Source organism: Rana temporaria, chromosome 8 (genome assembly GCF_905171775.1).
Source record: "Rana temporaria chromosome 8, aRanTem1.1, whole genome shotgun sequence".
In the NCBI taxonomy this organism is placed as follows: domain Eukaryota; kingdom Metazoa; phylum Chordata; class Amphibia; order Anura; family Ranidae; genus Rana; species Rana temporaria.
Window position 1 is genome coordinate 154,351,184 of NC_053496.1, and position 21,208 is coordinate 154,372,391.

A 21,208-nucleotide genomic window follows, 5' to 3' on the forward strand; every position below is an offset into this window, starting at 1 on the left:
GTATACATTTTTTGGAAAGTTTTTAGGCATTTTGCCATGGTTCCCCTAAAGGCAACCGAAGGCACCCTGGTTGAAAAAGACTGGTTTAGACCACACCGACATTTATACAAAAGATTATTTATCTGTACAATATAACCCTAAGCAATCAATTGTGCCAGGACCAGAATTCTACACATCAAGATGCAAAATACAAATTTTCCTTCAGGATCCTGCAGGAATAGATTCTATTTTGGCATGTTTCATGCTAGGCACAGCAATTTCTCAAGCTTTGGTACATTTGGCTGATCTGGCGGAGACAAGATGAGCCAGCACCTGAGATGTGACTGTGGAATGTGGAGTCTGATCTTGCCCAGAGTGGCATGTAAAATATTTGACATAACTGTAAGGATTTCAACTGAAGTATTTAAAGGAGCAGTATGGGCATTTTTTTTTCATTTCGTACTCCTGTGACCAGTTTTAAGTTGACAGTGGGCTAAAGTCCGCTGTCGGCTTACGTCATTCAGCCAGTCCAGGTTGGAGGAAGACCCCAACTTTACAGTCAGGACCCACCCAGATGCCTGGACCAGCAGATGGCTCAGCATTTCAGCTCAGCTATGAGGAAAGATTAGAAGAACTAAATGTATTCACTCTTGAGAAGAGGAGAATAAGGGGGGATATGATCAACATGTACAAATATATAAGGGGTCCATATAGTGAACTTGGTGTTGAGTTATTCACTTTACGGTCAACCCTGAGGACAAGGGGGCACTCTCTACGTCTAGAGGAAAAGAGATTTCATCTCCAAATACGGAAAGGTTTCTTCACAGTAAGAGCTGTGAAAATGTGGAACAGACTCCCTCCAGACGTGGTTCTGGCCAGCTCAGTAGACTGCTTTAAGAAAGGCCTGGATTCTTTCCTAAATGTACAGAATATAACTGAGTACTAACATTTATAGGTATAGTTGATCCAGGGTAAATCCGATTGCCTCTCGGGGGATCAGGAAGGAATTTTTTCCCCTGCTGCAGCAAATTGGATCATGCTCTGCTAGGGTTTTTTGCCTTCCTCTGGATCAACTGTGGGTATGGAGTTGGGTGTATGGGATTGCATTGTGTTTTTTATTTTGTTTGTTTATTTATTTATTTTATTTTTTGTGGTTGAACTGGATGGTGTCTTTTTTCAACCTGACTAACTATGTAACTATGTAACTATGTAGCTGCACCGCTGGGAGTCTGAGCCAGTCGCTCCCTTTCCTCCCCAGCTCAGTGCTCCAGTGAGCACTGAAGGGGCAGAGCAGAGAGCTGGTGACTAAGAAGATGTAAAGACGGCAAAATTCCCTCTATAAAAGATAAGTCCAATTGGGTTTGTTCCTGAAGAAAAGCCTTTTCCCAAGAGATTTAAATAAAGACGACCCCAAAGGAAAATTATGTACTTAAATTTAGTTAAATTGTTAACAAAGGGGAGTATAATTTAAAACATATATATGTGCCAGCTTACAGGTCAAGTGATAGCAATCTACTACTGTCTACCAGGGGATTGATGTAAAGTGCGCATAAATCCACATCTCCGATGGCAGGCCATTCTCCTAGGTAACATTGGTGCCAACAAACACGGTGGCCATCAACATTAGGTGCTTTTAAAACACTTTCCAAATATTAATGTCCAGTATACAGGTCAGGTGTTTCATAAGGTATGATTGGCTTAAAATTGTGCCCATTGTGAAAAAAGCTGCATGGCTAATCTAAAGCGGTATACAGAGGTATTTAAAAAAAAAAAAAAAGTATTATTTACATGAATAGCGAAAAGTGAGATGTTATATTTGTACATTCAATTAAATAAAATCTGTAAGCTGTTTTAGGCAAGGAAGTTAATTGCGTTGAGGTGGCAGGCCCAGATGCCACCCACTGTCAAGTCTTGGGTTGAAACCATTAACACAATGATTTGGAGTGAGAGAGTGACACTTACTAGACAGGGCAATTATAGAAAGTTTGTGAGGATGTGGAAACCCTGGCTAGACGAAACAGGATGTTCTATATAAAAAGAGGACAGTCGTCATTCAAACTCAATAAATATCTTAACCCGCTATCGGGCATTCCCTTATGGGGAAGACTCATATAACAAAGAATATTAACTTCAAAAACTGGCTCACGGTGTGATGGGAGGGTGGGAGAATGGGCGAGGGTTTGCGGGGTGGGGGTGGGGAGGCGAGGTAAGACAGTTCAGAATTAGGAGGTCTTTTATTTATTCACAATATTATAAAGAACGAGGGTAGGATAAGATAGGGGGTAAATGGGGAAAAATGTATGGGTGTGTATTTTTTATACTATGCACGATGATGTAACATTTTTTGTATCTTTTTATACGCAAACAACAATAAAAAAAATATTGAAAAGAAAAACTGTTTTACTTTGCCCAGGTGAAAGGTTCCTTGGCTTTGAACATCATTACATCAATATTCACATTGATTGGAATAATCCTGACTCTTGTGGACTTTCACATCGTCTGGTGTTTTAACCATTTATCGTGCCACAGAAGAATTGTAAGTTTTAGACCTCCAGTTTTTAATGCTATTTGTCTTTTGTAGGACCAACGTGACTAAGTATAACTGGAATTTAGAACTTTAAGTGGAAGTTTTTAGCAGTTTTTTTTTTACCCTTGCCACATTATTGTTGTGCTATCCTCAATTATAAGGCAAATGGATCAAGCCATTGATAGAGGTTGTTTATATCACACATGTACCAGTGACACGTTGGGTATCAGGGCCTGGTAGACCAAGTGAAGCCTAATCAATACATTACTGGCATGGCTGATTGCCAGCATACTGGAAGCAATCATACCGGCAGCAGCTGAGACATTGAACAGGCCAAACTAATCATTCAGCTGCATTGATTACCGTGAGCTAAAGCTGAGTTTGCCTAACCCAGAAATGGTTACAGTAGAGCCAGCACTAAATCTACCTAATCCTAGCACCCAGGGGTGGACCAACAACTCATGGTGCCCCCGGGCTATAGAAGATCATGGGGCCCCTTGTGTCCAAACTCAAGCCACACCCACAGAAAGCCCCACCTACATATTGTAGTTCAGCTGCATAAATGGAACATTTAAATATCTACCGCAGCATAGCCTGCATGGAAGTTCCCGACTTCTTTCCATAGAAGCCGCTGGGCACTTCCAGGTTTAAAGGTAGCTGCTATGCGGCAGCCATATTTATGATGCAACCAGGGGTGTTTTATGAAAGCAGTAGGCCTGTGTGCGAGATCATAATTCGGCTCTAAGGGGGGGGCAAAGAGGGAGGTGAGAGACAGAGGGATGAGAGAGAGAGGGGAGGGGGATGAGAGAGAGGGAGAGGGTTGAGAAACAGAGGGGAGGATGAGAGGAAGAGGGGGGTGTGAGAGACAGAAGAGGGTGAGAGTGAGAGGTTAGAGACAGAGAGGAGTGAGGGAGAGGGGAATACAGAAGAGGTGTCAGAGAGGGGGGAGAGAAGAGAGAGACAGTAGAGGTGTTAGAGACAGGAGGGGGGTAAGAGAGGGGAGTGAGAGAGAGACCCAGGAGACCCCCCCGCCCTCAAAATTATACCAGTATAACGTTCTACAACTTTCAGATGTCTATAATGTACCCATCAGCAGGGCTCTCACAGTCAGGGACCCCTTTCACCTTCCTGCCAGCTCTATCACCAGCTGCATGTTTAGAGGAAAGATTACAGCTCGGGACCCCCAACCCGCTTCGCCACTACTGCCACTACTTCCGGCATCAGATCAGGTGCCACCAGGGCTGATTTTTAAAATCATGGGCCCCCATCAACCCCACCCCTGGCCGACCTGCCCTTGACCCCACCACTGGTCCCAACCCTGACCCTGCTTCAAAACATAATGCAGCTCTGTCTTCAAGTGCATGCAGTAGAAGAGGGAGCAGTTACAAGTTTAAATGAGGTCTACGGCTACAGGGCTTTTTTACGCAGATTTTTTTTTATCATGCCCCCATTGCACCACTTGCCATCAACCCCCCCCCCCCCCCCAGTGTGCTACATACAGAATGCAGAGTTTAGTCGTGTGCTACATAGAGTACAGTGTTTAGCAATTTATTATGCACAAACTGCAGAGTTCAGGGGGGCACTATGTACAGAGTGCAGAGATGAGAAATGCATTATATATGAAGTTCAGTGTTTGAGCAGTGCACTGCGAACAGAGTGCAGAGTTGAGGCGCGTGATACGTACACAGTACAGAATTCAGGGGTGCACTATGTACAGAGTGTAAAGTTGAGGCGTGCACTAAGCCCAGAGTGCAGATTTCAGGAGTGCGCTATGTACAGAGCACAGCGTTCAGGAGTGCATTACATTCAGAGTGCAGAGTTCAGGATTACGCTGTATACAGAATTTAGGATTGCGCTACATACAGAATGCAGAGTTTAACATTACGCTACGTACAGAGTGCAGGGTTCAGAATTATGCGACATACAGAGTTCAGGGTTCAATATTACGGTAAGTACACAGTGCAGGGTTCTGGATTATGCTACGTACAGAGTACATGGTTAGGCATTATCCTACGTACAGAGTGCATGGTTCAGGATTACGCTACATACAGAGTGCAGGGTTCAGGATTATGCTACGTACAAAGTGCGGGGTTCAAGTTTACGCTACGTACACAGTGCAGGGTTCTGGATTACGCTAAGTACAGAGGACAGCGTTTAGAAGTTCATTACATTCAGAGTGCAGAGTTCAGGATTATGCTACATACAGAGTTTAAGATTGCTCTATGTACAGAGTGCAAAATTCAGGATTGCGCTATGTACAGAGTGCAGAGATCAGGACTGCGCTACGTACAGAGTGCAGAGCTCAGGATTGCGCTACGTACAGAGGACAGCATTCGGGAGTGCATTAAATTCAGAGTGCAGGGTTCAGGATTGCGCTACGGACAGAATGCAGAGTTCAGGATTACGCTATGTACAGACAGCAGGGTTCAAAATCATGCTACATACAGAGTGCAGAGTTCAGGATTGCGCTACATGCAGAGTGCAGAGTTCAGGATTGCGCTATGTACACCGTACAGCGTTCAGGGGTGCATTACATTCAGAGTGCAGAATTCAGGATTGTGCTATGTACAGAGTTCAGGACTGTGCTACATACAGAGTGCAGGGTTCAGGATTACACTACTTACAGAGTGTATGGTTCAAGATTGCACTACGTACAGAGTGCAGAGTTCAGGATTGCGCTAGCTACAGAGTGCAGAGTTCAGGATAGTGCTACGTAGAAAGTGAAAAGTTCAGGATTACACTATGTTCAGAGGACAGCATTTAGGATGCATTACATTCAGAGTGCAGGGTTCAGGATTACGCTACGTACAGAGTGCAGCGTTCAGGATTGCACTACCTACAGAGGACAGCGTTCAGGAATGCGTTACATTCAGAGTTCAGGATTACGCTAGATACAGAGTGCAGGGTTCAGTATTGCGCTACATACAGAGTGCAGGGTTCAGTATTGCGCTACATACAGAGTGCAGGGTTCAGTATTGCGCTACGTACAGAGTGCAGAGTTCAGGATTGCGCTACGTACAGAGTTCAGAGTTCCGGATTGCACTACGCACAAAGTGCAGAGTTTAGGATTGCTCTATGTACAGAGGACAGCGTTCAGAAGTGTGTTACAGTCAGAGTGCAAGGTTGAGGATTGTGCTATGTACAGAGTGCAGGCGTGCATATCTTACAGAACACCACCCCCCAGTAAGGATGAGCTCCAGCGTGTTCGCATGGTACACGTGCAGAGCCCGCCAGGAAGTCTGCACGGCGCTGCGCTATTCACTGCCAGGGAGACATTTCCCGATCTCTGCAGCCGAGCATCGGGACAATGTCTCCCTGGCTGTGATTATCGCAGCGCCGTGCATACTTCCTGGCGGGCTCTGCATGTGTACCATGCAAACACGCTGGGGCTCATCCTTACCCCCCAGTACAGAGCTCTCCCTCCCAAATTTCTGCCCCCTCTCCCCCCGTACAGATCGCTTCTCTCCATCCTGTCCAGTGCAGAGTGCCTCTCTCCTCCTTTTCCAGTACAGAGACTCCTCTGCCCCACAGAAAATAATGGAGTGTGACTTACAGGAGGTCAGGCTGCGGACGCAAGCTTCTTGTGATGCTGCAAGCTCAAGGATAGAGCTGTGTGCCCTGCCCCATCCTCGTCCCCGCCCCCTCTTGTTGAATATTCAGGGAGGGTTTTGAGTGTACTGCTGGGATTGCCTGGCTTCACTGCAAGGGGCCAGAGCCAAAAGTTTTGGCTGGGAAAATCTGTTATAAAAGTGCAAAAATAAACTTAAAGCTGCCAGCGGGTCGGGCCCATAGCTCCCAACTGTCCATGATTTCAAGGGACTGTCCCTGATTTGAAGAAATGTCCCTCATTTTGGTCTGCTCTATATAGTTGTATATAAAATGCACTTGTTATCTTTCAAATAGTGTTTCCCAGTGCTAAACCTTTCATACAAATTCTAAATGGCTGCATTTGTAAATTTTAAAAGCCAATATAAAGGAATAATAGTGGTAAAAAAAAAAAAGCCCTTGTGGATTTAATTAACCTTTTTTTTGGATAATTATCTTTAAGGGGGTGTGACAGGCGGTGTGTCCTATGCCTACATACATTTGCTGGTAGGTGTCCCTCATTCCCATCTCAAAATGTAGGTAGGTATGGTTGGGCCCCCTACATCGGCGCCCCTGGGTACCGCCCCGCCTCCTCTCACCGGCAGTCCCATGCTCTCTGTGACACATGTGCAGCCTCTCATGGAGCCCCCTACTTACCCCCGGGCCCTCGAACGATGCCCTATTTATAACAACTTTAGTGTTCTAGCCACAGCCTCCCACCCACTCTAGATTATGCTAGCAAAGCAGTAGCCTTGAAAAACACCTATGTTCTAAGAACAATTTACAAATGCTTAGAAAACATTTTGAACAATATTTTGGTGGGCAGCCATCCTAAAACTCTTAGGGGTTAGGGTTTCCCATTGAAGAATAAGGCTAGTACTCAGGAATTGGAACAGGGACCTCCCCCAGAGGTAAAACGTCAGAAGGCGGGTTCCTAGAGGGCAAAGGTCACAGGGCGTGGCTGACCCACCCCCACCAAAGTGTACCGCCTACCACAACTAAGACAGGGAAAGAACAAGTCAGGGAAGGAACAAGTCGGGGAATGAACAAGTCAGGGAATGAGTCTTGCGGATATTTCTCTATTTCCTATATTTGTAGTGAAATTATATCTTACGGCTACCACACATGATTCAGCAAAGTTCTTGTGTTTGTGTATTGTACAGGTTGGTGGATATTTTATTCACTCCATCCTTCTGCTGACAAACCTGCTGCTGTTTTGTACATCTATAGCTGTCTCTGTATTTGGATGCCGTTCTCTGAGTCATGCATCATCCATAGTCCCTCAGGTGAGAGAAGCATGGAACATGGGCCTTGGTTGAGCTTAGATAAGATGTTATCTGACATTAAATATCTGGATGAGCAGGCTGAAGGTAATGCAGACTTATCCTACAAACAAAAGCTGCAAAGGTAATGTGCAGAAGTGTTTCTATTAGCTGTACCATAGTCTATGATCTTTACTGGCCAGAATGAAGATCAAGGGGCATCTGAAGAAATCTGCTACCTTATCTCCCCTTTACTGGCGAGAATGAAGATCAAGAGGTATCTGTTTATCCATAGAGAGTGTTTCTAGGGTTCTAAAAGACCTGGGACGTGCCTGGGAACCTAAATTAAAATGTTTTATGGTTTTTAGTATAAAACAATATAAAGGTGAGGCTGTTTCTCTTTCCTGTTTGATCTCCTCTCCTTCTCTTTGGCACTTGGAAATGCTGATATAGAAATCCTCTTTGAACCACATTTATAATTTCATTAGGAATCTAAAGAGGGAATGTTATTTATATGCTTTACCTATCTCTCCATGAGAACATTTCCATAGTTGTTAGTATTTCCATTTTATGATGGTTTTTGATCCCGCCATCTGTAGATTAATGTTCCCCTGCATGATACTCCATGATCAGAATGCATTGTAATCAACTTCATTCCTTGGACGTACGAACATTGAATTATTGTCAGGTTAGTATAAATTACATAGTTAGTCAGGTTGAAAAAAGACACAAACCCATCTAGTTCAACCATAAAAATAAATTAAAAAAAACTAATATCATACAATCCCATATACACAATCCTATACCCACAGTTGATCCAGAGGAAGACGAAAAACCACAACAAAGCATAATCCGATTTGCTACAGCAGGGGAAAAAATCCTTCCTGTTCCCCCGGTGGCAATCGGATATTCACTGGATCAACTTTACCTATAAATGTTAGTACCCAGTTATATTATGTACATTTAGGAAATAATCCAGGCCTTTCTTAAAGCGGAGGTTCACCCTAAAAAACAACTATGTACCATGCCATCCAGCATACTAGCGTCAGCTACAGTATGCCTTTTTTTTTTTTTTGCGCTGTACTTACAATTTAATCCTTTAGTTCAGTTTCAGACTCCCGCGGGGAGTAGGCTTTCCAATGTAGAGGGGAACATGATTGACGGCCGGCTATGGCGCGTCACGCGTTCCGAAAATAGCCGGAGTAGGACTCGGCTCTTCACGGCGCTATACGGCGCCTGCGCACAGACTAGGAGCTGACTGCGCAGGCGCCGTATAGATCCGAGTCCTATTTCGGCTATTTTCGGAACGCGTGACGCGCCATAGCCGGCCGTCAATCATGTTCCCCTCTTCATAGGAACGCCTACTCCCCGCAGGAGTCTGAAACTAAACTAAAGGATTAAACTGTAAGTACAGCGCCAAAAAAATAGGGTGAACCCCCGCTTTAACACAATCTACTGAGCTGGCCAGAACCACTGGCCAGAACCACTTCTGGAGGGAGTCTATTCCACATTTTCACAGCTCTTACTGTGAAGAAACTGTCACGGACCCCCGTACTCAAGATTAATTTGTCTGCCGTAAATGCTTCCTTTGTCCGGTAACAGCACGATCCAAGGTCATTTAGCCCACCCAGTCACTTTGTCGAAGCATCAGTGTAGGGTATAACAACCCCCACCATAAACTATCTAGCAATGGCCTGTGAAATACTCTTACAAGAGTCTAGCAGTCTTAAAGGTGAAGGATATTGCTCGCAAACATTAATATCCCAAGTGAAAAGAGCCCCTTCACTTCTTCAGCACAAACCACACACACAGAATCCAGGATAACGGTGTCAAAAGGAAATGCTGAGTCCGGTGTGGTTGTACAGTGAGTTGGGTTAGGCAGACCCAACTGTAATTCTTGGTCACCCTGTGCCCCTAATAGACACAGGGTAGCTTACATCTAGGAGGGGACTGGGAAGCTGGACAAGGAGCTTCCAGTGCTCTCCAAGGTATGCTGGATTTCACAAGCCCCCCGCTTCCTGTCACAGAAACTTTTCCGTATTTGGAGATTAAATGTCTTTTCCTCTAGGCGTAAAGAGTGCCCCCTTGTCTTCTGCATTGACCGTAAAGTGAATAACTCAACACCAAGTTCGAATGTTCCAAAGCTGCGCAAAGAATGTTGGCAAGGTCCCCACTCTAACTGACTGAACCCAACCTCCCCCCAAGAGTTCTACACAAAAGTTTATGTGGTTCTGGAAGAGCCAGGGGGAAAGGGGAAACCGGGAAGAGAAAAAAAAAACCACAGAGTGGGGGCATACTAGTCCGTAACTTCCCCTTTGGATGAGTGGGGCAGGCAACATACCCTCTGATCCACTCAATCACACACATAGAAGACCCGGCAGCCCAAGCTTCAGGCGCCCGAACAGGGACGGCCCATGACATGGGTTGTAACTGCGGTGAGGAGAGAAAAGAACACAGTACAGACTCACCGATCCTTCGGGTTCAGTAACAACTCCCGGGTAGGAAACTTCAAGTAGGAAACGCTTGGGTTACAGTGTGCACCCCTGGACAGGGGGCTTCTTCTTTTTTCTGGTCCCCGGGCCCGGAGTTCCCCAAAGCCCTGCTGCTCCGGGAATCAGGGCTCGAAAAGATGGTCGGGGAGATCACCGCCATCTGTCTGGGAGCCCCCTGACCAAAAGTCAAGACCTGAAGAATCCTCAGCTTCGGAGGGGAGATAAATTCTACCTCGGGTGGAAGCAGTGGCCTCGTCAGGTCGACAAAACGTCCTTAGTTTGTCCCAATCAATAGGCCGGGTAGATTTCCCTCCGGCTGTAACGGCCAGGGCCGGCCTTTGGGGTGTGCGAGCTGTGCGGCTGCACAGGGCGCCATGGGCAACAGGGGCGCCGTGCGGCCATCACAGCTCGCAGAATGTGAGTCGCAGTGGCGTAGTGTGTGGGGTGCGAGGGGGGCCTAGGCCCCGGGCGCAAAATTTAGGGGGGCGCAATCCTGCGCCCGTACGTGTCACATTATCATAATTTTAAGTTCCGTGAATAAAGTGGTCATGTGCGGCGGGCGGGGCTGGCCTATCCGCAATCGCGGGGAGCGGGGCTGGCCTTCGCTGCGAGCTGTGTACGACTGTATGCTCGCAGTCTTCTCCGCCTCCTTCTCCTCCTCAGGCTCTCCGGCGGAATGGATCCATGAACATGTCCCCATCGGGGCGGCCCGGGCGTGCAGTGTGACAGGCGTCGGCAGTAGGAAGAAAAAAAAGGTGAGAGACTCGTCTACCTCGTGAATTTTTGCTGCTGGCCCGGGGAGTAGGTATTGGTCTGGGGAGAGGAATGGAGCAGCCAGAAAGTCCGTGTGTAACATGTTATGCCTCCATAGTAAAATGCTGGGGCTTTTACTGTAGGAGGCATTGGTGGACTACTAGGCCCAGCATTTTACTATAGGAGGCATTGGTGGACTACAAGGCTAAGCATTTTACTATAGGAGGCATTGGTGGACTACGAGGCCCAGTATTTTACTATAGGAGGCATTGGTGGGACTAAAATGCTGGGCCTTGTAGTCCACCAATGCCTCCTATAGTAAAATGCTGGGCCTTGTAGTGCACCAATGCCTCCTATAGTAAAATGCTGGGCCTTGTAGTCCACCAATGCCCCCTATAGTAAAATGCTGGGCCTTGTAGTCCACCAATGCCCCTATAGTAAAATGCAGGGCCTTGTAGTCCACCAATGCCTCCTAAAATAAAATGCTGGACCTTGTAGTCCACCAGTGCCTCTATAATAAAATGCACTGATGCTGTAGTGTCAGTGTGTATTGTGTAGTGATCTGTGTGTATTGTGTAGTGTCATAGAATAATTAATAACGCACGTACATAATTAATAATCAGAGAAATATTAATATCGCACGTAAATAATTAAAATAAGCTATAAACACCTTTTGTCTATATAAAAATTAAAGCAAAGAATAGCGCTGCGAAAAAGAGAAAAATATTACATTTATTGATACAGAGAAGAAACTTGTATTACTCCAATATATACAAACATAACATAACCGATAACACCTTTAAAACCAAGATGATATCCAAGGCACACAATTATACAAACAGTAAGACTGCTAAAATGGATACATCAGTAAGAAATGACAAGTTACAGGAAAGGAAAAGTTACAGAGATTAATCTTAGGCCCTATCTTAAAATAGGGGGGGGGGGAGAGAGAGATGAGAGAGAAGGGAGAGAGGAAGAAGGAAAGAGAGAGGGAGAAGGGGAGAGATAGAGAGAGAGAGAGAGAGATAGAGAGATAGAGGAAGAGAGAGAGAGAGAGAGAGAGAGAGAGATTGGGAGAAAGGGGCAGAGAGGATACTTCACCATGGTTCCCAAGTCAGATCATGATCCAGTCAGATGTAATTTTTCCCGCTCTAAGAATGAAAAAACCCCTCTAATGTGATTGGCAGTTAAGGACCCTTTTTTTTAATATACACACACACCTGGTATTATTATCTAATTAACACAGTCCTAAATGTGGTCTTCAAACAGCAGATGACAGGAAATTCCTGTACTTCACTGAGGGGACACTTCTTATCAGATCCCCATCCCTTTGAGATAACCTCCCTATTTTATTATAGGTTTAAAAGCCTTTTGTTAGGTGAACTGTAACATCGAGTCACTCTGTTGACTAGAAAAACCGGACAGTCGATCAACGACATATCCCATTCTCATTAATAAAAAAAAAGCCTTGTACAAGAATTACATATACACCTTCATACAAATCTTATAAATATGGATTTGAAAAATCTCTACCACAGTTCCCCCTGAAGTTCATCCTTAAACTTATGTCCTCCTTCAATGATTCGGTACCCCCCCCCACAACGGCCCAGAAGCCCCGACCCTTCCCCCACCACCACTGCGGCCTCTTCCTTTCTTGAACTCGCCGTAACTCATCAAGGTAGACTTGAGACAGTCCTGGTGCCTTTGAGACTTCCGATCCGAACCCTGAGTGTCTATACTGCAATGTTTCATCGCCCCTCTGCATTGGAGGAGTGGAATTCCAACATCGATGGTGGGATCCTTATATATTTAGTCCTGTATCTTGGAAAGATGGTGTTTTGATTGTCACCATTGGATCGGACCGCGAGACAGCACTTTTTCAGCATGGTGAAGAAGGGTTTCGGAGTGTCTTATTCATGGCACGTTTGTCTTCAAAAAGGATGACTTGGTTGTCGTTGTTTCTTCAGGTGGTGGTTGGGTGGGCCTCCAGACAGTCATGTATGAATACAAAAGGAGAAAGGAGAACGTCAGTGTACAGTTCTTGGAGGAATGTCAGACAGGAGCCGTGGGGTGGCCTTTATGACTATAAAGCCGTAGGTAGACTAGGGGAGGTAGAATTACTTTAAGACATGAAAACCTGGATGTCCAGGGATACTTTGGTCAAATGGGTGTACAATATGGCACTGGCGGGCAGGCATGCTCACGCGCCTTAAAAACAAAATATGACTATAGTTCTAGTTACATTATCCTGAGAAGATGTATGATAAAAGCCAAAAATAAAAACTTAGAGAGCATAATATTAAAGGAGGAAAGGAAGAGAGGTGAGTAATGAAAAAAATATGGAGAATAGAAAAAAAACAAAAAAGAAAAACTACAGATTCAATGCTGCTCTAACCAAGCTCTCCAGTTTAGATTCCACTTTCGATTGTTAAAGAGCATTGAATCGGTATTCAAAAAAACTAATACTTAGTTGCCCTGCCAACTTTAGCTGACAGCGGGAAAAAAATAAAAATGAAATATTGTTCCGTTAAAAACGACTCCTCTCTCATACTGGTAATCAACAGGTGAACATGACCAGGGTCACTTTAAAAATGTACAAGTCGGGTTGAAAACATAAAAAAAAAAAATATTAAAAAGGGGAGACTAAACAATGGTTGCCAAAACACTTTTTGAATTTAGTCAAACCCGACTGTACTTATTACTAAAAAAATGTAGAGGCTTTTCCCCAAGCCAACAAAATTAATAAAAAATAATATATAGTTCTCTAACAAAAAGGGCAATTAAAAAACAATGCATTATTTATTTTTTCCTTCCAGGTCTATGCACTACTCCCCCCTTCAGGTGGACAAAGTTCAAACCTTTTGGAACTTTTCTCACCTGAATAAAATGAGAGAGGAAAAAAAATAATAATGAAAAAAATAAAAAAAACGAAAAGTAAAAAATTATAACCATAACACTTCAGGGAAAAAAATTAGAGAAAAAATAATAAAAATTTAAAATAAAAAATTGACAAAAATAAAAAATGAGAAAATTGATAAAAAAAATGAATAAAAATTGAAATAAAACCGAGAGAGAAAAAAATTAATAAAAAAATGACTTTTCCGAAAAATTTTAAAAATGTATAAAAATGAAAAGTAAAACATTGTAATGGATAAACATGAAAAAAATAATAAAAAAAATTACTAAAAAATTACACGAACATGATAAAAATTTAAACTAGGAGTATTAAAAAAAACAGTACCTTTGTACTGGTCTGGATTGGAACAGGCTTCTTCAGAAATTTGTTTCTGAGTTAGTGGCTTTTCTGTTCCTTGAGAGAAGATACCTCGTTGAGGTGCACATTCTCATAGTGTTGGCGTTCATTCTCCTGATAGTAATGCACATCATTTTTTTTTAAATCAGTAAAATGGTTTATTGTGCCAAAAATATAAGTACGGTACAGAAATATATGTCAGCATACAAAAAACGTTACAAAATAGAATTATTACAAAAAGACTTATACTGTACGCATGCCAGAACAGAGGCACCAGGAGGTTACCTAAACCATATTCCGCCATTAAAGGAGTTTGAACCATGCCGGGCAGGTGAGAAACCGCCTCTCCCCCCAACACTAACACACACTCGGCCAACGGGCCAAAACTGAAAGTCTGCATTCCACAGTCTGCTTAAGCATTCAGAGTCCTTACCCAACCTTAAGTAGATTCTCCTGACCACATTATATAATCCCCACAGGCGCGTGCCTCAATCATGGTCTAGATTTTATACATTCTTTGACTTAGTCAGACATAGTTTATCATTTTATGTTTTGTACTTCAGGAAGACAGTATCGACTACATCTGCAACAGCCGGGCCATAACCAATCTCGGAGGTGCTAGTCAAGGCGTTTCCAGCCAGGGCTGCCAAATGGAGTTACATTTCTTGGGGGCATTTCTATGCTGATATGTATAATGTTCTCTCACAGTAATAAGGTTTACCTGATCAATCCATTGTTTCTTAGTCGGGACATGCGGGGACAGCCAGAATCTAGCTATCTGTTTCCTTGCTAGGTATAAGAGCCTGATCACCGCTATATTAATAGGTGGAGGGTATACCTCTTCGTCCACGGCACCTAGTATGCATACTATGGGGTCCAGTGGGACCCTAACTTGGAACACAGAGGAGATAACCTCTGTGACACTCCACCAGAACCGATGTAGCTTAGGGCATCGCCACATCAGGTGAATAAGCGACCCCTCCCCCTCACATAGCTTGGGACACAAGGAAGAGTCCCGTCTTCCCCATCGAAACAGTTGAATAGGCGTACGGTAAACCCTGTGTAGCAGGAACAGGTGAGACAACCTGTGTGACTGCGAGACAGAGGTGAGAGGGCCAGCCTGTAAACAAGTTTCCCAGGTCTCGCCATCAATGTCCCCCAGATCCTCTGTCCACCCTCTTCTGCATGGCAGAGTTGCTGAGTTTTGCACAGACGACAATAGGGAGGAGTATACATGGCATATCATACCCTTTCTTTCCGTGCCAGAGAATACCTCAGTTAATAGCCTGTGACTAGATAATTGGAGAACTGACACCCGCCCCTGGGTCTGAAGGGCGTGCCTGAGTTGTAGATACCTATAGAATTGTTGTCTAGGTAGACCAAATTCATTTTGTAATTCTTGAAATGATTTAAGCACATTGTTACTATATATCTGAGCAATGTTCTTAATTCCTGCTAGTTTCCAAACCTGAAAACCTTCAAGCCTGAAGACCTCCATCAGGTTTAGGTTGTCCCACAAAGGAGTGTCTGCAAGAAATCCCGAGACCCCCAAGGTGGATCTAACCATAGACCACAGCTTCCTAAGGAGGACCACGGTGGGTGCCGCCTGAGGCAGATGCGGAAAACCCGCCTCCAAATTTGCCAAGACCGATGCACTCCCTGAACCCGCTCGCAATAGAGTATCAATTGAGTCATTATCATTGGCCCGCCCCATGCCACACAGATGCTGCAATTGAGAAGCTAAAAAGTAGAACTAAGGATTAGGGACAGCCGCTCCTCCCTGATCTTTATCATATTGTAACGTGGACAATCTAATACGGGCCACTTTTTTTTTCCAAATCAGTGATCTAAACAAGGAATCTATCGACGAGGTATCCACTGAGGGGAATTATGCATAATATATAGAAGTTGGGGGCCCCACACCATTTTTATTAAATTTATTCTACCTATTACTGATAACGGGAGTTTACACCAGGTATTACAGGTCATTTGTAAGCGTTGGAAAAGGGGCAACAAATTTTCCTCCAAATATTTCTGTGGGTTAGCTGACACCTGAACCCCCAAGTACTTAAAAGATTCCACCACCTTCAATGACCCCGCCGCCTCCGGTAGAGAGGCAACCGGACCATCCACAGGTAAAATAACGGATTTACCCCAATTTATCGAGAACCCCGACAAGGAGCCAAACCGTTGGATCAATTCCATAGCTGCTGTAAGAGATGTATCCACATCTCCCAGATACAACAAAGTATCATCTGCGTAAAGAGAAATCTTCTCTATCTGTTCACCTCTCTCAAAACCAATTATCGCGGGGGAGGACCGTATCTGCGCTGCCAACGGCTCGAGGGCTAGTGCAAAAAGCAGGGGCGATAGAGGACACCCCTGCCTTGTGCCTCTGTAGAGAGGAAAGGGGTCCGTAAGGTCCCCATTCACTCGAAGCCTGGCCGTGGGGGCAGCATAGAGCAGCCGAACCCACCTAATAAAACTGTCACCCAGTCCAAAGCGTCCCAGGACCTCCCATAAATAGGGCCATTCGACGCTGTCAAAGGCTTTGGCAGCGTCTAATGACAGGATCGCCCTCTGGTTCTCATTATCAGCAGGTATCTGTAAATTAAGAAAAAGGTGCCTAATGTTGAGGGCAGTTGACCGAGAAGGAATGAAACCTGATTGGTCTGTATGGATTAATTTAGTTATTACTTTAGCTAGCCTGGTGGCCAGTACCCTAGCCAGTAGTTTAACGTCTGTTGTCAGTAGTGATATAGGTCTATAGGAGTCAGCACTTTGGGCATCCTTACCAGGCTTCAATAGGAGAACTATTATGGCCTCATTCATGGAGTGGGGCAGGGATCCCTGATCAAACGCATCTACAAACACTTCTTTCAAAAGAGGTATCAGGCCTTCAGAGTAGCGCCCATATACCTCCGCCGGCAAGCCATCCGAGCCCGGAGACTTCCCAGGAGCGGAGAGCGCCAATGCCTCAGTATTTCATCAGTCGTGAGCGGCGCATTCAATTGCTCCACGTCTGCGGCCGACAAACGCGGGAGGTGACACTGATCCAAAAAGGAGGTAATCTCCTCAGTAGTAGGTGAGACTTTAGAGGAATACACATCAGCATAGAAATCTTTAAATGTGGACAGAACATCCGCATGGGATGAAACCAGTGACCCCGAGACATTAGTAATTGACTCTATGTGTGGCGAGCCCCTTTGTGTTCTCACCATCATAGCCAGCATATGACCCGTGCCCTCCCCGTCCTCAAAGTACTTCTGTTGAAGGAAAAATCTTTTATTCTCCGCCCTGGTCATAGTCACATGCCTAACCATATTCTGAGCCTCATTCCATGCCCTTTCGGTATGCTCAGAGGGGGAGTCCACATAAGCCGACTCATCCCTCTCAGCCTCCCGAAGCACGAATTGTTCCCAAGACTTCGTCCCCGTTTTAATGGAGTTAATAGATCTAATAAACTGGCCCCTCAGAAAGGCCTTAAGAGCATCCCAGAGGACACCCAGGCCCGTGGAATTCCTGTTAACCCTAACAAAATTCACTAGTTCAGTATGAATAGGATCAGGGGTTGGGAACAGCGACATCCAGAAGGGATTAAGCCTCCAGCAAGTGCGCTTAGAGATTCCAGACGCCAGTATCTCAATACATAGAGGCGAGTGGTCAGAGACAGTCCTGGCCTCATACTTTACGGACGAAACCAGGGGAAGCATCTCACTGTTACCCAGGCCCAGATCAATTCTAGAAAGGCCCCTATGCGAGGCGGAGTGGCATGAGTAACATCTCTCCTGTGGGTGAGCGAGCCTCCAGACATCTCTTAACCCCAGCTCCTGCAGAAGCCGAGCAAAAGGCGTCTGGCTCCTTCCTGGTGTGGCCGCCCGCGCCCCAGGAGAAAACTTATCAAGGTCAGCACACAAAAAATTGTTGAAGTCCCCCACTACGAGAGCGGGGACACCCGGGTGACGTGACAAGAAGGTGGCCAGGGTCTTAAGGACCTCCGCCGAAAAAGGTGGCGGTATGTATATGTTGGCTATAATACATGTTATGCCATTTAGGGAACAGTGCAAAAAAACGAAACGACCTCCAGGGTCTATTAGAGAGGAGGTAAAAGTAAACGGTACATTTATGCCAATAAGTGTACTGACCCCTCTGGCATACGATGAAAAAGCAGAGTGGTACTGGTTGCTATACAGCCTAGAGGAAAATGGAGATTCCTGACCTGGTAGAATATGCGTCTCCTGCAGGCAAACCACTGAGGAGCCCAGACGTTTAAGCACATGACCTACTGCCAGGCGTTTCACCTTGTCACCCAGCCCCCTTACATTCCAGCTAGTTAACACAATCTGTACTGCCATGTCTTAGGTGTAAAATCATCTGCAGCAAACACCACATAAATGCACTTCAAGTCAATAGACCAGGACCGTCTTACAGAAAATAAAATAAAAACCATTCCATCCCGGTCGGGACAGAACACAAAAAAATAATAGCAAGTGTAACCAGGTAGAGAGGAGAAAATCACATTTCTAATCTTGTGGGGAGCATTAAACACAGGAGGAAGTCTCCCTAATGGCTCAGTCCAGGCGCATTGGGCACAACCTGTGGAAACAAAGGTCAAGCAGACTGTAGACATATCATCCAAAAGGACCATTATCAAGCTCAAAAAATTTAGCAAAGGAACAAAAAATAATAAAAAACAGTCAATGAGACTTCTTGTCCACGAGGGACTCAGTTCTGGTGGGCAAAGTTCACTAGCCAGCTCAAGGGCATCCGCCTCCAGCGGATCTTTTTTCAGTGTAGAACAAAACATGTTCAAACAGAACGAACACCTCCTGTGGAAACAGTTCTCCGCCTTGGAAGGAGGTTGAAATAGGACATCATTCCTGTCCCGCTGTTAGACAATGGAGCTGGTGCTTGTAAGTAAGGCATGTGGCGGTCACTCATTTCTGCGTCTTCTCCCCAAATCTTCACGCAGAGAGCGCTCCTCTCTGTCCATCCATTGCATGGCTTGGGCAGGTCTCTCAAAGAAGTGCACTTCATTTCTAGCTACCACACGGAGCTTAGCAGGATAAAGCATGGCATACTGCAATTCCAGGAAGCGCAACCGCTTCTTGACATCATTAAATTGAGCGCGCTGCTTTTGCACCTCCGCTGAAAAGTCTGGAAACAAGGATATCTTGGAATTGTCTATAACTAGAGCATCCCCCAGGGTGCGTGCCTTAGACAGGATGACATCCCTGTCCCTGTAGTGTAGTAGTTTAAATAGAAAGGCCCTGGGCGGGTTCCCAGGGGGTAAAGGCCTCAGAGGGACACGGTGTGCGCGTTCCACCGCAAACATATGTGAACAAGAATCTTTTCCGAATTTCTCTGTCAGCCATTGCTCTATGAATGCCACCGGATTCTTTCCCTCCATTCTTTCCGGTATTCCAATGGCTCTAACATTATTGCGGCGCATTCTATTTTCAAGTTCATCAATTTTTGCCGCATGTTTAGCGACCATCAGTTGCTGGGCATGTGCCTCCCTCTGCATAGGGGCTAAGTCATCCTCCAATACACTAACACGGCCCTCCACATCAGTAGTGCGATCCCGCAGCTTCTGCATGTCCTGGCGCATGTATGTCATTTCTGCCTTTACCCCCTTAAGTTCTGATGCCAGGTGTGTCACTGAGGCATTGCAGGCCGTGATTGCTGCAAAGATGTCCCTTAGTGTGGGTTCAGGCCCGTCCGGGCCTGAGGCCTCCACCGCATCCAGCACACGGGACCCTGGTGATGTACTCACTGCGTTCCATGGCAGCACTGGCGCGGATGGGTCCTCCAGGGGCATAGTATCGTCAGCGTCGGATTGGGACCCGCTACGGTTATCTCCGCCATCCCCAGGGACCTCCAGGAGCTCGCGGGTGCTGATCGGGGAGAACAGCTTTTGAGCAGCAGCCTTATATTTCTCTTTCGCCGACTGCGCGGCGCCACCATCTTGGATCACGTGGTCCGGAGCGGTGCGGCCTTGTGGATTGCGCCGGGACATCCTATCTATGCCCGATCCGGTACCGTCGAGGGTCGCTGTAGCAGCCAGGGGAGTCCAGGTATGTAGCGGGACCAAAGTAAAGCCACGAGCGGCTTGTCAGCAGGATAATCGAGCGGATGATCGGCGGAGCTCACAGGACGTGCGACCGTCTACATCCCCAGCTAAGCCACGCCCCAGTAATGCACATCATTACTTGCATCAGGGAGTGCAATAACGCTACACAGATTAGGACAACAACAGGGTGGAGCAAAATGTTTAGGAAAGCTGAAGCATTAGGACTATACCCAAATATACTTTCCCACCAGGAAATCTTAGCGTCTGTCTCTAAAGCGTGGGATACTTGGATCAACTTATTTTCATCATGGGTGAGTCGTATAGTGGCTTGTTTCTCAGCATCTCTCAGCACATTTAATATTTCATCCTGTTGTCCAAAATCTACCAGCCAAGCCTTTAACTCAGCCCCAAATCCCAGAGGAAGTTTCTGTAGATGTATGGGGGTGTCAGGTTTGATATCAAGCCTTTTCTCTGGGGTAACAGGGGTTCGTCCTTGTGTCCCGGATATATCTATTCCCAGGACCGGGGAAGATGTACAGTAGACTCCCTGAGGTAATGTACCCCGTTGAGTACAGTTCAACCCGTAGGACATTCGATACCAGCACCACTACCCTTGGCCCAAGTATTTTACATAAGGTTGGGACAATTCCTTGGCATCCAGGAGACACGACCCTTCCTTGTGCCAGCATCCACCAGTATCAATCATTTGAGGTTGTTCAGACTCAGAAACCATCAGATCATGATGGACTCGGGGGTGTTACACGCTATCTGTCCGGTGAACTTCTGTTTCATTATCTCAGACAATGAGGCAGTAGCTTCAATATGAGCATGTTGTAGATTTTCAAGAATATGATTCACATCTAGCTGCACCTCAACCCCTTCCCCAACCTGCTGTGCCAACCTACCTAGCTTGTTTCTGAGTACCTCTAAATCCCTTGTGTTTAGGCTACTCAGGACAACACCTCCTGCTCCTAAGGCAGTATCTATTAGGTCTCTCTTTGCTCTAATGGGGGAATATTCTCCCCACCCCCCATATGTCCCACCAGGCGCTACCCTTTCCACACCTAGGTGTCCGAGAAAAAAAACATATATATATATATATTTTATCCAGGAAGCCTACCCCACCTCCACCTAAAATGTTCTCTCAGCCAGCTCCATATCCGATAATTCCCAGCAGTTATTATATTTGTTCCACCCCCTCCCCTTAGCTTATAAACCCCTTGAGACGGGCCTTTTTATTCACGCCTTGCACAAACTGTTGGCACCATTTAAATCCTGTTGCCC

At 45.6% G+C, this 21,208-nt stretch overlaps 1 protein-coding gene across 1 annotated transcript in view; it reads left to right on the top strand.

Moving 5' to 3' along the window:
• Window positions 1–21,208, top strand: part of LOC120910454 (membrane-spanning 4-domains subfamily A member 4D-like) — a 119,109-nt gene that overhangs the window by 48,922 nt on the left and 48,979 nt on the right. The window contains exons 5-6 of the mRNA XM_040322210.1: window positions 2,393–2,515; window positions 7,255–7,377. Coding sequence (XP_040178144.1) covers window positions 2,393–2,515; window positions 7,255–7,377 — 246 coding nt within the window. The remainder of the gene's footprint in view (window positions 1–2,392; window positions 2,516–7,254; window positions 7,378–21,208) is intronic.